Source organism: Mesoplodon densirostris, chromosome 1, assembly GCF_025265405.1.
Source record: "Mesoplodon densirostris isolate mMesDen1 chromosome 1, mMesDen1 primary haplotype, whole genome shotgun sequence".
NCBI lineage: Eukaryota > Metazoa > Chordata > Mammalia > Artiodactyla > Ziphiidae > Mesoplodon > Mesoplodon densirostris.
Genome location: NC_082661.1, coordinates 77,029,683 through 77,046,153, shown reverse-complemented (window position 1 = coordinate 77,046,153; position 16,471 = coordinate 77,029,683). Strand labels below are relative to the sequence as shown.

Genomic DNA, 16,471 nt, shown 5'->3' with positions numbered 1-16,471 from the left:
GCCAGGCTCTGTTTTGTGCACTTTACATGTATTAACTCAGTGGCCCTAAACCCAGGCTGCCCATTATGCCTGTTGAAATCACCAAGGGAGAGTAACAGAAAAAAATGCCCAGGTTCCACCTCCAGAAGGGACTCTGACTCACTCACACCAACCGGATGCTAACCCCATTGGTGGTTCTAATGTACGGCCAGCATTGAAAACAAATACTTTAACACAATCCTGACAACAATCCTTGGAGGAGGGGGTAGTTATCTTTATTTGATACTGAGGAAAATGACACACAGTTCACAAGCAGCAGAACTGGGATTTGAACCCAGGCAGGCAGTTTCCAAAATTTAAGCTCTTTACCACTAAGCTCTACTACCCCTCAAAGACCACAAACCACTGAGTATTTAGGTGATGCTTTTTTTCACGTGGTATGCATAAAAGATCATTCCTGTAATTTCTTTGCAGTTAGATTTTTTTGAAAAAGCTTTTGCGTTAACTCTGGCTGAAAAAACAAACAAGATTTTGATCATGGAGTTCCTCTGGTTTGCACTTGACTGGGAAGCTGACCAAGCCTTAACCTGTGCTGAAATTAGTGATTTCACTGTTTGCTGCTAAAAGTGATCTCCCCACTTGCCTAACTAGTGCCCTAGGATCCAGCCTGCAGCCAGCTCTCTGAGGCTTGACCTGTACTTCTTCTTCACTCTATTTACCAGGAAAGTTCATATAAATAACGCAGGTACAGATATAAAACAGGAACAGTTCCTTTTCAACTGCTATTTCTCCTCCAGGGCAAATAGGCTTGAAAGTTCAGAAGCCACTGGCCAGCAGTTTTCCTTACTGCTCTCCTTATGTACTGTAGTTCAAACAGAAGCTAACAGAATACACAGTTGATTTAAAAAAAAAAAAAAAAAGCAGGAGGTGTAGGGGAGGGAAGAAATGAAGAAAACCCAGTTCTGTGTTGTTATCACTTGTTTTCTCTGGTTCACAGTCACATGCAAGACTACGTTGCATAAAGTTACCTGAATCAGACCACAAAGCATTCTTCCTGCTGGGTCAGGCTGGCTACAGGTGGTCTGTCTCAATGCCAGGGGCAAGGAATAAGGCAAGTAGAACTTAATTAGAGGAAAAATAGATGATGGCACCGTATCTATTTAGAGAGGAGAAATACTATCCTCTGAAATGCATGGGGCATAGGGTGTGACCCAGGCAGTTATCAGCTAACAGGAGACGTGGAGTATCAAGTAGGGGCTTTAAACCTGTGACTTGCAAGGAACAAGGGAGCAAAGAGACAGAGTCACAAAGCGGCATCCAGACATTCCACCCTCCGTGGGGTCTGTGCCATGTCACTGCAGTGTTCAAGTAAGGCATTTTGTGATAGGATTTGATCAAAGAGATTTAGCCAAGATATGGAGCCCAGAGGAATTTTATTGAGCACAATCTGCTAGCCTCCGTGGCAGGTGCATTTCCCGTGTTATCTCATGGAATCCACACAATTCTGAAAGGGGGCATTATTATTTTTCAGCAATATTCCACTGTAGCTCAAGTATTAAGTAGGTAGCATGGATTTGAAATGAGGTATGTTTGCTTCTAAAACCTCTGTTCCTTCCACTCCGTGACACAGTCTCCTTAACTCATTGTCTCTATCCTGGGCTTCAAGTTTATTTCTTCAACCAGCCTCAGTGAAGGCACTTCTGAGCCACTGGCAGCGGGGGGGCAAGAAGCCTGAGGTGCAGACTCACTTGCTAGCAGGGATCGGGGTGTTCCCTGAGACTCTAAAGCCATGAGTAAAAGTTCATTTTCATACTATTTTTGCTCTCTCAGGTTCTGCTTCTTGAGAGGCTCCCACTATCTCTCCTCATCCCATGCAGATGGCAGTGCCTGACTCTGATCACTTGCCAACTACTTCCACCCCAAAGCGGTCCAGTCCACTCGACATGACTATGTGGAAAGCTATGTCTCCAACAGCTGTGTAACAGGCTCATGAGGTCATTTTTGTCTTTTGTCATTCCCTTTTCATTACTATTCTTCAGGGCCTTGATTAGCAGACCAGGGAAACACACTCTATTCATTCAGCAAGAATTTATTGAGCATATACTATGAGAGCAGAAATGTTCTAGGTGCTGAGGACATGGAGATAACTAGAACGCAGTCTTTCCTTCCAGTACCCTAGGGCTCTGCTCACCTGTTCCAGTAAATGCTGCCTGGTGACAGGGCCCTGACTTCCTCACTGGTAACTTCCTTTACGGGACGGCCAGGACAGGAGCCCAACAACAGCTGTTTGCCTCAGAAGTGTTCCCTTTATTCCCACTATTTCATGCTATATTCCAGAGGCTTCTCTTCTGGAAAATTTACTGTATTTCCTTCAATCTACCTCTTTTTGGGAGCTAGCCCTCTTCTCAGAAGGGCAAAATGCCAAGAAAGGAATATTAGGGCAGTTCATGGTCTGTAATGGATGGAAATGTCTAACTTGTTTGAGCAGCAGGTTGGAGACCCACCCAAGGATTAAATTAAATGAATCGAGGAGGGGGCGGGGGAAGAGACATTTTTTCAGCCAAAGTCCTTACTCAGGATTGCTATTTTACATTCAGTAGAATTCCCACTGACTCTTGATTAAAAACTCATTTAATATGGGAGGGGTTGTGGCATATTAGCATTTCTTAGCAGTTCCCAAAATTACAATGCACCTGTTACTAAAAACTGGAGCTGCATCAGAGCTTCAGAAACAGCAGTGAGGGAGGATGGGAGGAGGTTTAACTTGAAACTTAGCTTAACTTTGACAATGATAGAATCACTTTTGTGCCCAATTCCCTTCCCATTTTTCACTGGGTGTTAGCAGCCTCTGAGTTCTTAAACAAATTTATCCGAAGGAGGATATTTTTTCTTCATGGCTTAGAGACAGTCTCAAAAAAAAAAAAAAAAAAAATCCATCTGTTTCCCCAGTTTCCCGTATAAAGCTAATCAACTAAGTATTTAATCACTCCTCATGTCAGAATCAAGACGGAGGTTTATGTGAAATGCTCAGCTAGTTAAAAATAAGACCTATTCACTCACACACAGAAGAACAATTTGAGAGCCATGAATTTTTATAGTTAGTAGCAGATTAGCTCTAACAGCCAGCATTAGAAAACAAAAAGGAAGCAAATATACACACCCAAAGACAAACCAAAAAAACAAAAAAAAATGTCCAAGTATGCAAGACGGAATGAACAGGTATCTGAGGGCAGTTCCCGGGAAGACGGAACTCCTTTTGATGGAGTTACTTACCCACACAAGTAGAATTCCCATTTCCCGAGGGAGAGCCTTCAGGACAGCTCCAGCGCTGCAGTGCTGAGAGGCTAACAAAACTAAATTTAAAAACTACCGGCAACAGAAGGATAAGGAACAGCAGCATAATCTTGACGGGCTTGAACTCTCAATAGAAAATAAGTTGACTCTGCTTGAGCATAGCCCGAGCAAGGTGGGTATGTCTGACCCCCAGCGCGTCCACCCGGGTTGGCCTGCAGCCCTGGGGCATCTTTTCCTCTGCTGCCCTGTTGCCCTCGAGCTCCTTCTCCTTCAACTCAAGACAGCGTCAAAATGCAGCCTGAAGGGGACACTCCAGGGAAAGATTTCTTTATCTAAGTTTTTGGGAAGCCGGTAAGAAATACCTGACACCCTTATGACAAATTTCGCAGAGTTTAACAGCCATGCACTGGAGGCCTGCCGCGGACTTCACTGTGACAGGCAAAGCAGCAGGGCCAAGGCTAGAGAGAGGAAAAAAAAAAAGAGGAAAGAATTGGTGGAAAGTTCCAACCACGACCCTTCATGAGGCTGAAAGAAGAAATATGGACATATGATTCCTCCCCAAACACGAGTTTCTCTTTTGGAAAAGTAGAGTGACTCCCCTTTCCTTTTTAAAGCTTTTCGGCTCCACCCCTCTCCTTTAGCAACACTTGAGTGAGCCTCTGTTTGCAAATGCGAATGTGGGCAATTCCAGCTACAGGAAAGCATGGACGGTTGCCAAGGAGGAGATAGCTGGCTATTCACCATAAACATTCCGGGCAGAACCAGGGGAAGAGCAAGGAGGGGGCTGGGGAGTTGCTCGTGATGTCTTGGAGGTACCTGCTGAATATTGGCTACGTTTGAATATCTGGAAGGATGGAGACAAAGTTAAACCACGTTGTATAAATCAGTGGTGAACAGCACTGCTGATGATGCAGAGTTTAGAGCAATTGATCACTCACCTGAGCAATATTAAAGAAAAATGACCTTCAGCTCATTATTTGAATGAATGTCAACACCAGTGCACATTCCTGGAGCTTAATCTTTCTCCCTCCTGTATATTTTATAGCGGAATTTGAAAGATTATTCTTTCCAAATCAAAGGGAAATCCCTGACGCCAGATGAAGAGCTACAGTATGCACAGACACCTTTTCTTTCAGCAGGACCATAATAAAACATCGTGAGGGGCCAGGAGTGCAGGGAAAGGAGGGGATTGTTATCATAGAGCAGTGTTGGAAAAAATAAGCTAATAGCACAAAATCTGGGAAGCATTGGAAATCCAGCAGAGCTGAATGCTGTTCCTTCTCAGATAGTTTAGGCTATCTTTTCACATCTCAGTGATAGAAAATAAAAGCTGCAAGTGTGGAATAGCTGTCTCCTCGACCACTTTCTACTTGGAACAGCAGCAGTTATTTCTTCAGGAGTGCACCCAGGACCCAGAAATATCCATCTCAGGCAAACCATTTACACCAGATTTGATGAACAATGGAAATTTCTGCCAATTTATTTCATCCTGGAAAACAAGCTTTCATTTAAGTTGCCCAGAGGTAGTGTTCCCAGTGCTAGTCAAAATGTAGATAAAGCGATAGTCACAAAAATAACAGTCACGCTGGTGAACACCCCTTATGGAGAACGGGAACGACTCCAAGCCTTTTACTCATGTTTAATTCTGTTCTCGTCATTTTCAAATACTGGGTCACTTTTCTGAAACAGCTAAAGTCAAGATTCCTCTGATTTCAGCCAGCCTCTGCCAGGCAGCTCTGACCCCTTACAGGAGAAACAGACCCTAGGGGGCAGCAGAAGTCACGGGGTTGGGGTGGGGGGAATACGTGGAATATTCCATTGCTTTCTGGACTCAGACTCAAGACTCAGAATGAATGTCCTACAAATACCCTGCACTGAGTTACTAACCTTGTTAATGAGCTTCCCCTCCAGCAAATGCATTGCGGGTGTCGCAGGTGACAGCAGTAGAAGGAGCTTGCTTAGAGGACAGTCTATGTTAGTGGAGAAGAGAGAGGAGAATAACATGAACACAAATATGAAATAACCCACAAATATATTCTATTTGGATTTTGAATCTCCTATTATTTTTGTTGTAAAAAATCTTGCTTTCTGAATTACATGTCACTTGGGCTAATGTGGTCATTAACGTTGAGCATAAGCCCCTTAGGAAATGGTGGAGTCAACATGGGTATGGTAGATGCTGAGATTAGTGACTCATGTTAAAGGTCAATCCCAGCTCATTCAGAGACAACCTAGGGTTGCCCAGATGGCAAATACATAGGACAGGGGCTACCACCTAGAAAGGACATCCAGAGATATTTAATAAGTCCATATTCTTATTTCTAAATAAAACTAGACCTCTCCTGGACAAATGAACAACCTCCTTATTTTAAAGCTGCCTAGAAATCTATTGTAGCTTTATGGGTTTGAGCTGCCTAATACCTTTTAGTTTCTGGGATTGAGTCAAATTAACTAATTCATTGATTAATTAAAGAGCTCTATGTGATAGGCCACTGTAGGGAATACAAGAAATAGAACTCTTGGTCCCTAAGTTCAAGACCTTGCTGAGGTTGATTAACCACCACAACAAAGAAGAGTCTATGAGCAGGAACTAACGAATGACCAGTCACCAAGTATTCTGAGGGTGTCAGGAAAGAAGGGGAATTGCACAAACTATGTGGACCAGAGTATGCAGCAAAGCTTTCTGGATTAATTAGGAAGCTTCAGACGGGCCTGGAGAAGGAGGAAGGCCATGCTGACAACAGGATTTGTGACAGGACAAAGAAAAAATTGTTTATTTATTAGATCTGTAGATCCTGAGGTGATGCAGTTGGATGGGAGGACCTGCTGGTAGGTCCATGAGAGAGTTAGATGTTAATGGCAAGGGGACAGCTCTGAATGCTTTTAAACATGAGTGGACATCAATAGGAGAAGGAAGGCTATTGGGAGATATGTTTATGTGTGCTGGTCATCAGTCTAACTCTTCAGATAAAATTTCCCTATTGAAGCACAAAGCACTTAATTCGCCTGGCTGTACACACAGCTGTTATTAATCATCACCACCACCGCCCCATCAACAGATTGCTTCCAATATGTCAGGCATAGAGGAAATACAGATGCTTTATTCACATTGCTTCCATTCCTCAACACCATCTTTCAAGGTGGGTATTATTACCCCATTTCACAAGTGAGGACGTTGAAGATCAGAAAGGCTGAGAATTTTTTCCAATATTACACACATTTATGGAGAATATGAATTCTGAAATCATGATTCTCTCCTCACTAGATGGTGTTTTAGATCAGAATAAACAGGCTGGGATATCATCAAAAGAAAGATGTATATGATCACAGGAACCAGAAGTGACGAGGCAGTGCATTTTGGTAGGAGTGACTATTAAATATCCATCCACAGAAAGAGTACACAGATTATTTCACGGTCCACTTCTATCAATAAGTGTCAATTGTATCGGGACAGTTCCTACAAGATTTGAAAACATTTTCTTTTTCTTCAAAAAGAAAGTTGTTGACATCTGTCTGGCATTCTTAGCAATTCGTACACGGCAGAAATTGAAATAGTATTAAGGACAAGAAATTAGGATCCCAGGCACAGGAGTTAGCTATCAAGGGCAAATTACAATTTATCAAGATATGAATACCAGATATAAAAATTGTATTGAAGAAGAAGGGCAACTGTGCTCCTTGGTTTTTACCAAAATGAGTTGAAAACTTATATCCACAAAAAACCCTACACACGAATATTTACTGCAGTCTTATTCATAATTTCCAAATTTTGGAAAATGTCCTTCAATAGGTGAATGGATAAACGAAATGTGGTACATCCATACAATGGAATATCACTCAGGAATAAAACAAAATGAACAATCAAGCCACTAAAGACATGAGGGAATCATAAACTCATATCGCTAAGTGAAAGAAGTCAATTTGAAAGGCTACATACTGTAGGAATTCAACTATATGACATTCCAGAAAAGGCAAAACTATGGAGACAATAAAAATATCAGTGATTGCCAGGGTTTGGGATGGAGGAGAGATGAATAGGGGGAGAACAAAGGATTTTTAGGACAGTGAAACTATTCTGTATGATCTGATAATGGTGGATACAGGCCATTATACATTTATCACAACCCACAGAATGTACAACAACAGGAGTGAACCCTAATGTAAACTATGGACTTTAGTTGATAATAATGCATCAATATTGGGTCATCAATTATAGCAAATGGACCACATTAATGCAAGGTATTAATAGTAAGGGAACCTGGAGGGAGGGGGAGGGAAGGCAATATATGGGAATTCTCTGTACTCTGCACAATTTTTTTTATAAACCTAAACCTGCTTTTAAGAAAAATAGTTTTTTTTTTTTAAAAAAAAGAATACTATGCTTAATGCACAGATTAAGTAATACCATGCTTCTAATGAAAGAAATCAGATTTTTAAAAGTACTTGGTAAACAAGAAGGAAAAGAGAAGTCCTACCCATGCTCCATCTTTCAGCTAAGTCCACCCAAATCACCTAGAAAGGTTCCTCTGACCAAGAGGAAGAAACAAGCCTTCAGAAACTGGGTATTTATTTTTAAAAGAGCCATAATAATCCATAATATAGAATTCCTAATTCTGTGAAGCAGCAACAAAATTAAAAAAAAAAAAAAAAGCTCGTTTTAGACTGTGATCCCAGCATGCCTATTGGTTTGCAACCTCAGGAGTTCCTGGGTGAAAATCAAAATTGGCCTCTGAACACAGAGGGCAGAAGAGAACTAAGAAAGAGGCAGACTACTCCTGATTGGTACGTGGCAGGTTTAATAAGTAAGGGAACTTATTTACAAGGCTTGTCTTGGGCACCCACAAAATGAGTAAATCTTCACACTAACCCCCTAAAATCTTCAATTTTTCTGTAGAGGCCTTAACTGAGTTCAGTCATGTATTCCATCCAGATGATCTCAACAACACATTGTTCTCTCAAGGCCGAGTCCTTGAAATGGCTCCGGCTATGAGAACGGTGGGCAGAACATACATTCCAAGGGCAGGGGAGGGGAGGGGATGAAGAGCCTCAGGTCAACTGGTGGTCACGTCCTCTTGATGACCTCCGCCAACAATCCCTCCTTCATTGTTCTGTCAGGTATTTTAACTTCTAAAAATATCAAAAGTTAATGGAAAGAACTCTGACTTTTCTATCATCCACAATTCTGTTGTCCCTTGGTATCTGCAAGGGACTGGTTCCAGGACCCCCTCAGATACCAAAATCCAAGGATGCTCCAGCCCCTTATATAAAATGGCTTCATATTTGCATATGACCTACACACATCCTTTCCTATACTTTAAATCATATCTAGATTACTTATAATACCTAATACAATGTAAATGCTATGTAAATAGCTGCTATCATGTGGCAAGTTCAAGTTTGGCTTTTTGGAACTTTCTGGAATTTTTTTCCAAAAATTTTCCATGAATGGTTGGTTGAATATGCAGATGTGGAAGCCAGAGATATGGAGGGTTGACTGTACAATCTTTCCCCTGACCTTCAGTTCTACTGAATCTATAGAAAGCATAGTTCCATTAAGTATAGAACATCTGAAGTCTTGACAAGAGTACTACAGATGCTATAAATTATATATAATTTCATATAATTAAAACTACTTGCTGGAAACTCATGAAAATGCAAACCATATTTTCAGCTCTTCCTTTGCTTTTATTATATTTATTAAACTGTGAAGTAGTATCTTCTCTCCATTCCTCTACCTTCAGACAGAAATTGTGTGAAAATAATCATGGTTTACAACTTAAAATTGGAAAGATGTATAAAATAGATGGTGGAGAGAAAATATTTGAGTAAACGATATATTTTTAAAGTTTCAAATACCAGACAAACAAAATAAATTAAGTTGCTTTCATTTGGTTTCCCAGCCTGACTTCCAGTTGAGATGCATTCACGTTTTATTTTATTAAAGTAAAATTTATACAAAGTGAACAGATTTTAAGTATAAAACCTGATGAATTTTGGTAAGTGTATATACACATTAAACCAACACCTCAACCAAGACAAAACGTTTCCATTACTGCTGAAATTTCCCTGTGCTCCCTCCAGTCAACCCCACCCACGTCCACAGGCAACCATTGTTCTGATTTCTATCATTATAGGTTAGTTTTGTCTGTTCTTGAACTTTATAGAAATGCAGTCATACAGTAGGTTTGCTTTTGTGTCTGACTTCTTTTGTTCACCATAATGCTTTTGCTATTTATCCATGTTGTTGTGTGTATCGGCACTTCATTCTTTTTTTATCTCTGGGAAGTATTCTTTTGTATGAATAGATCAAAATTTGTTTATCCATTCTCCTGTTGATGGACATTTGGATTGTTTCCAGGTTTGGCTCAATGAATGTTTTCATTTCTTTTCAGTTAATACCTAATTACAGGTTCATAGGGTAGGTATATGTTTAACTTCATAAGAAGCGGCCAAATATTTTTCCAAAGTGGCTGCTCCAGTTTATATTCTCACAAGCAATACGTGTGAGTTCCAGTTGTTCCACATCCTCACCTACATTTGGTATTGGGAGTCTTTTTAATTTTAAACATTTTAGTAGGTGTAACATAATATCACATTGCAATTGTAATTTGCCTTTCCCTGATGAATATTGGTGTTGACCATCTTTTCAGAAGTTAATTGATCATTCATGTATCTTCTTTTGTGAGATGTCTATTCACATCTTTTGCCCATTTCTTTATTGTGTTTTAAATATTTTTATTGATTTGTAGAAGTTCTTTGCATATATCCTGGATACAAATCTGATCTATGTATTATAAATATGTAAATATGTACATCAGATCTATGTATTACAAATATGTAAATATGTACATCAGATCTATGTATTACAAATAATTTATCCCAGTCTATGCCTTATCTATTCATTTTCTTAACAATATCTTTTGATGAGCAAAAAATTTTAGTTTTGATGAAGTCCAGTTTATCATTTTTTTCCTTTACAGTTATATTTTTGTCTGTGTTATCTCTAATAAATTATTGCCTACTCCAAGCTCTCAATATATTCTCCTATTTTTTTCTAGGCACTTTTAGGGTTTAAGCTTTTATGTTGGGGTTTGTGATTCATCTTTATTAATATTTGTATATTATATGAGGTTGGAGTTGAAGTTTATTTTTCTCCACATATATATTCACTGAATATATAGTTAAATTGGGGAAGAGCTGACATTTTTACAATATTAAGCCTCCCAGTCTCAAATATTCTATATTTCTCCATTTATTTAGGTCTCCTTTAATTTCTCTCATCAATGTTTTTGACTTCTCAGTGTAGAGCTTTACACATCTTTTGTTAAATTTATTTGTATTTTACATTTTTTGAATGCTCTTACAAATGAATAGTCCTCTGATTTTATTTTCTAGTTGTTCGTTGCTCTTTTATAGAGATAAAATTGAGTTTTATATATGGACTTTGTATCCTGCAACCTTGCTAAACAGTTCCTATACGAGTATTTTTTTCATTGAGCCTAAAGCCTAATGTTTTGCTTACAATACCAGATGTAAAATTAAAAATATGATACAAAATCATGGTTTTTTTTTCTCAAACATCAGCTATCTTTACTTGCCATCAGTCAGGAGCCATCATCAGGAATAAGATGAAGAAGAAAATCTTCCATTTAGTCCTTATGAAAAGTAGACATTAACTCCATTTTATAGAAGGTAACTATGAGGTTAGAGAAGTTAAGGATCTTGCCCAATGTGTCAGAGCTATTAAGTGATGGAGATGGACACAAACACCATGTCTGTCTGACTCTAGAGTATGTGCCTAAACCACTACTCTCTAGGGCCGCTTTTATTTCACTAATAATGTGATGTGTGCCCATCCCCCATGCCAGCTCCTGAGACCAGGGCATCAACAGGAAAATATGGGTTACCATAGCCACCTTCTGTTCTCTTTTTGTCAACTTCTTTGGTGTCTCCTTATGTTTAAAATTCTACCCATTAAGGTCTCTCTGGCTGCTGGTGAATGCCATAATTTGTGTTGTTTGGAAAATGAAGTAGCCTTTTCCAGTGATCCATAAAGTTGTGCCTGGAGATAATAAGAAAAAGAGGCAGCCATTAAATTAAATAAATAGATGTCCGGATTTTCACGGAAGTTTGAAGCAGTGCTCAAGACAGGGAAGTGAAATGTGATTATAAGAAAACAAGCCCAAGAATGAATGCAAGTGAGTATCTTGTTTGTGGAATAATCAATAAGGTGGTGTTATTCCAAATTCTACACAAAGACTTTAAGTACATTGGAGAAAGAAGAGAGGAAGGAATTTAGTCACTTTGGCTGAGACCAAGATATTCTGGGGCAATTAAAACACTGAATCTCAGATCCTGTGACAGCTCACCTGAATTAAATCTATGTCAAGGAAAAGATTCATTCTGTCATAGGTCACCTGTGGTTCCAGTTTCGCTGGGTGCATTCATGTGTTCATTTTAAACCTTTCATGAAATGTATCTGCTAAACCAAGAATAACAAAATTATGCAACTCTGGCATTGTGCAGATGAAACCTCTTATGTGCAGTATTTTAAAACTATACATCAGAATCTGACTGCCTTTTTTATTCAAAGGAAATTTACATTGTTTCCACAGAGTTTGAGAACCAGCTATAATCTTCATTCTTCATTCCCTCAAATGAAGGTGATTACCATGTGTATATACAAGTAAACGTTACAGCCTCAGTCCTCCCATGTGTGCTGAGGCAAAAAGAAGAATGAGATTATCATACCTGGGTCTTAGGCCACAGCTTGTCCAAAATGTAACTTCCAGCAGGGAATCTACTCTACAATTATGACCAAAATGAACAGAACTGAAGTTTTTGATAACCTAGCCCATTCACAATATGACAGACTTTGGCATGATTCCTAGATTATACTCTTGTTCTATATGTTGAGAAATGATATGCTTAGTTTCCCCCCAGTTGGTAAATGGTCAGTTTTATATTACACATATGTTGATCTGGTATTAAAATAAGTCTGACCTTTAGGAGCCGCCTCTCATTTGGTGCAACCTTGTTAGCAAGCCATTTGGCAACACATTTCAGAGCTGTAAAAATATTCATAGGCGTTGACCATGTAATCTCACTCCTGGCAATCTCTCCCTAAAGGAATAATCTCTCCACTAAAAAAAAAGAAGTTATAATCATACAAATAGGTATTGTTAGTCATGATAGCAAAAATTAGAAACAGCTTTCATTTACAACAGAAATAATTAAGAAATTATTAGGAGAATGTGATGTAGTCATTAAAAGGGAAGTGTTTACCACAAAATTAATAGAAAAAATACAAACTCTTATCTATCCTACAATTACAGTATTTATTATTTTGTATAACAGATAAGAAACACAGAAAAATTGAAAATAGTTTATTTGAATAGGCAGTGACATTATGGGGGGAAACCCCCCATAATCTTAAAGTTAAGATTGTGTTGTTTAAAGCTGTAATTTTAAAGGCGACTTAAGTAAAATATCCACTGACTTCAGATGAAGAGCATTATGTTCTTTTATAACCTAAAAATACTGCCCTCAGGTCTGCTGCCTCTGATAGTGCTCTCCTTCTGACCGCCTTGTTTATTAAAAGGAAAACCACATTTAGAATGCAATTCCCTTAGAATGTTTCCCTACCTCCAGCGGGGCCACACTTAAACTACTCCAAATTCCATCTGGAATTCAACACTTCATAGGTAAGGATCATATATCTAGTCTTGGTAGTTCATGTCAAGAATGTTTGGGAGTCCAAAACATACCCTCTGTTTAAAAATTGAGATTAAATTAAGGTACAGTAATTCTCCAAAGTATGCTTAGTGTAAAATTTCAAATCTCCATATTGTTAGAAAATTAATTTCAATCCATCATATTATATATCTCCAGCTTTGGAAGAGAAACACAAAGCCTCAATGCTACAGTTTTTCTCTGACAATTTTTAATAAACTAGATGTTTACTTGACAAAATTATTGAAGCAGGCATATGTGGGTAGAAACATGAGCCTAATCAATACTGTTTTATATGATGTTTATATTTCTACCGTACTAACCTAGTTTTCCTTCAGTCTATTTTTTGATGTAGATGTACAGATTTACTAAAGTATTTCCTTCAAGATTCCTTCTAAGGATATGTGGAGTTGGCCCTCCACTGTGTTTCTTCAAGATGAGACATTTCATTACTTCCTATCAAGCTTGTCTGTTTAATAGTGTTAAATGTTTCTCTTTTCTTCAAATAAATGTTAAAGTAATAATGTAATGTGGTTATGAATTTTTAAAACAGTTTCCATGTGGAATGTTTCATCTGTAGCAAGTATTACATATACAGTAATCTTTACCCACATCTGAGACTTCAATGAGAACAGTTGGTCTCATGATTCACCCTTCTTTGAGAAAAACATAAATACTTAGAATAAGAAGCATAGCCCACAGGAGGGTAGTCAAATATGGATTATTTTGGCCTAGGGATTAAAAGACAAAGGCAGGGCTTTGGGCTGTAAATTGAAGATTTTTTTCATTTGTGGGGAAGAGCATAGTTTTTTATTTCCCACATTTACTGAGAGGAGTACCAAAAGCATAGAATCAAATCAAAAGTTAGGAATCATTCTTAATGGATCAATGATAATTCATGTATGAAAGTTTATAGGGTCTTCTGGATTTGCAATATATTTATAATGGGCTTGGCATTTATCTGAAGGGATTGGTGTAGTTTGAGTTGTTCTTGCAGTAATACAGGAATCAGGTTCTACTTCCTAAGCCAACGGACTCCTTTATTCTGAAGAAAACATCAATGACATTAATTAACTCATGATCACACAACTAAGAAAGCTTGAACTAGGAATAGTATCTGGATATTATAAATTTCCCATTTCGTTTTATGATTCTAAAATTATTACTGCTTGGTGACTGGCTTATTTTTATTTAAAGTTATCTCAGAGGGAGCTACTCCAAGTCTCCTACCAGATTCCTAAGTCATATGACCAGACATACATCTTGTCAATACAGAGATAGTGCCTGGCACAGAGCAGGCACTCGGTATATCTTTGTCAATTGAAGAAATAGATGACTAGCAGGTTAAAAGTAAAAAGAATAGGAAAACATCTTGCTCTGTGTGTCTTTTTTTGAGACCCTCAAAAATCTACGCATAGGCAAATAGGTTCCAAAAACCCAATAATAGCAAAATCTTCCATGGGCCTGATAGTTTTGGCTTTCCCTCATGGAAGTCATTCCCAAAATATAGCATCAATCTAAGGTAAAAACCTGCCTGATCATTTGGAATATTCTGAGGAACTCTTAAGGGGAGCGGAGATGTATCACTTCTACCCTAGAAGGAAATGAGGCCAATGGGAAGGGGGAGCAATGCACCCATGTGAGAAGCCCTGTGACCCCACGCAACCTCCCAGCTGCCCAGGGAGAAAAGCCAGCATGTTGATCTCAACCTTAAATGCCACAATGAGAGAGAGAATCTAGTGTGTGGCATCTGAGTCCCATAGCCAGAGACACACCCTGTTTTCTATCACAGCTGTCCATGCTGTTCTTGGATGGCGACAAGGAGGAGGCTGACGGAGAGCAAAGTCAGAGGGCATAGGGGTGACTTTAGTGCCTGGATTCACTTAATATTTGAACAAGTTGATCTTTGGTAGAATTAATCCATTTAAAAGCGGAACTTCATTTGATGGCTCTGTTCCTATTTTTTCCAGCATGCTACACGGCTTGGAGCAATTCACACTTATTGACTCTGTACCTAACATTCACCTGGAAGTTACTCATAAAAACAATAAACAAATCCAGAGTCTGAGAGCACCGAGCTCACCAAAAGTCAATAATAGGCCTTTTACTTAGTTTCCTGTAAACATGCCATTTATTCTAAAATGAATAAAGGAAAACCTTCAGCACCTAGCAATCTATTTCATGCTTTTTTAAGGTTACTGAACACCCAGTTAATCGCATTCCAGAGAAGGGTGACATTTCTGGGGCACAGAAAGAATGGTATTCACAGCTATTTCCCCAATCACATTTACTACCTTGAGTCAAGAACATCCAGTTGATTGCTTAAGGGAATGTATCTCACCTGAAATCCCCTTGGGTTGCATGCATTTGTTTTATGCCGATGATGTTGAGTCAAATTCTACTGGACATTTAGTCCAGCAACTCTTAACCAAATTCTGTTCTCCTAGTTTAATATCTGGCTTCAGGTAATTCACCTGCATGAAAGTGAGGAAACGTGGGTACCAATAATGGCTCTGACCTTGGATAAAATGCTTATCCTTCTGGGTACTAGTTTCCTTCTCTGTAAATTAAGAGGGTTGTACCAGACAAATTCTAAGGTGTCTTTTGGCTCAAAGATAGTATGTGCTGTGACTGGCAGTGTAAGGGACTACCAGTTACTACCATCGTTCATCCACTGAAAGGAAGAAATCACAGCATTTTATAAGGAATCATGGAGAGCCAACTCCAATATCCTCTGTTACCAAAATAAGGAAAATGAGGCCAATAGAAAAAAAAAAAAAAGGTGTCCCAGCTAGATAGTGGTAGAACAGGCTGAGACCCAAATCTCTTGAGATGTTGTTGGGTACTTCTTCTATAAGACGCTGCCAAGCACAGTTCTTAAATCTCGTACTGAAAGTGGAAGCCCGACATTAGCTAAGGAGTGGAATCAAATTCCTCTTCTCTCTGTTCTTATTGCTCTTTGCTAATATCTCTTTCAGCATTTACCACATTGCACTGTAATTAGTTAGGCGTAGGTGTGAACGACACATACATACGCTCACCCCCAAAGGCACTTATGCACACTTTAGACTGTGAGTTCTTTGAGGACTTTGTCAACTCTAATAAGGAGTTTTACACATAGTGGGCACCCCATAAATGTTTGCTGGATATCACTGCATGAAGTGCTTCTAGAAGAATGTATGAGAGGCTGGGAGTACCAATATTTACCCCTCCTCTGCTCCATCTTCTAATCCCCGTCCAGATTTTGCTCCAGTAGCTTATAAACACAAACCCCTGACACCTACATGGAGATCACAGTGACAGCCTTATTATTGGAGGCTCAGTAAATCTCAGTGTACATGATGCCCTGGTGAAGGTAGATTAGCAAACACCAGTTGCACTCAAGCCAAAAAGAGGCTTTATGCTTCCTCCCTTCTAGCCTTGGGAGCCACCCAGACAAAGAACTGGATCCACAAAGAAACTGAGC

General features: G+C 39.0%; 1 protein-coding gene across 3 annotated transcripts in view; it reads right to left on the bottom strand.

Annotated features, from left to right (window-relative positions):
* The window catches only part of EGF (epidermal growth factor), a 97,353-nt gene extending 93,974 nt beyond the window's left edge, over positions 1–3,379 (bottom strand). For all 3 annotated transcript variants that reach the window (XM_060088520.1, XM_060088528.1, XM_060088533.1), the window contains exon 1: positions 3,253–3,379. In XM_060088520.1, the coding sequence (XP_059944503.1) occupies positions 3,253–3,379 (127 nt within the window). The remainder of the gene's footprint in view (positions 1–3,252) is intronic.
* Positions 3,380–16,471: the final 13,092 nt, after the last annotated feature.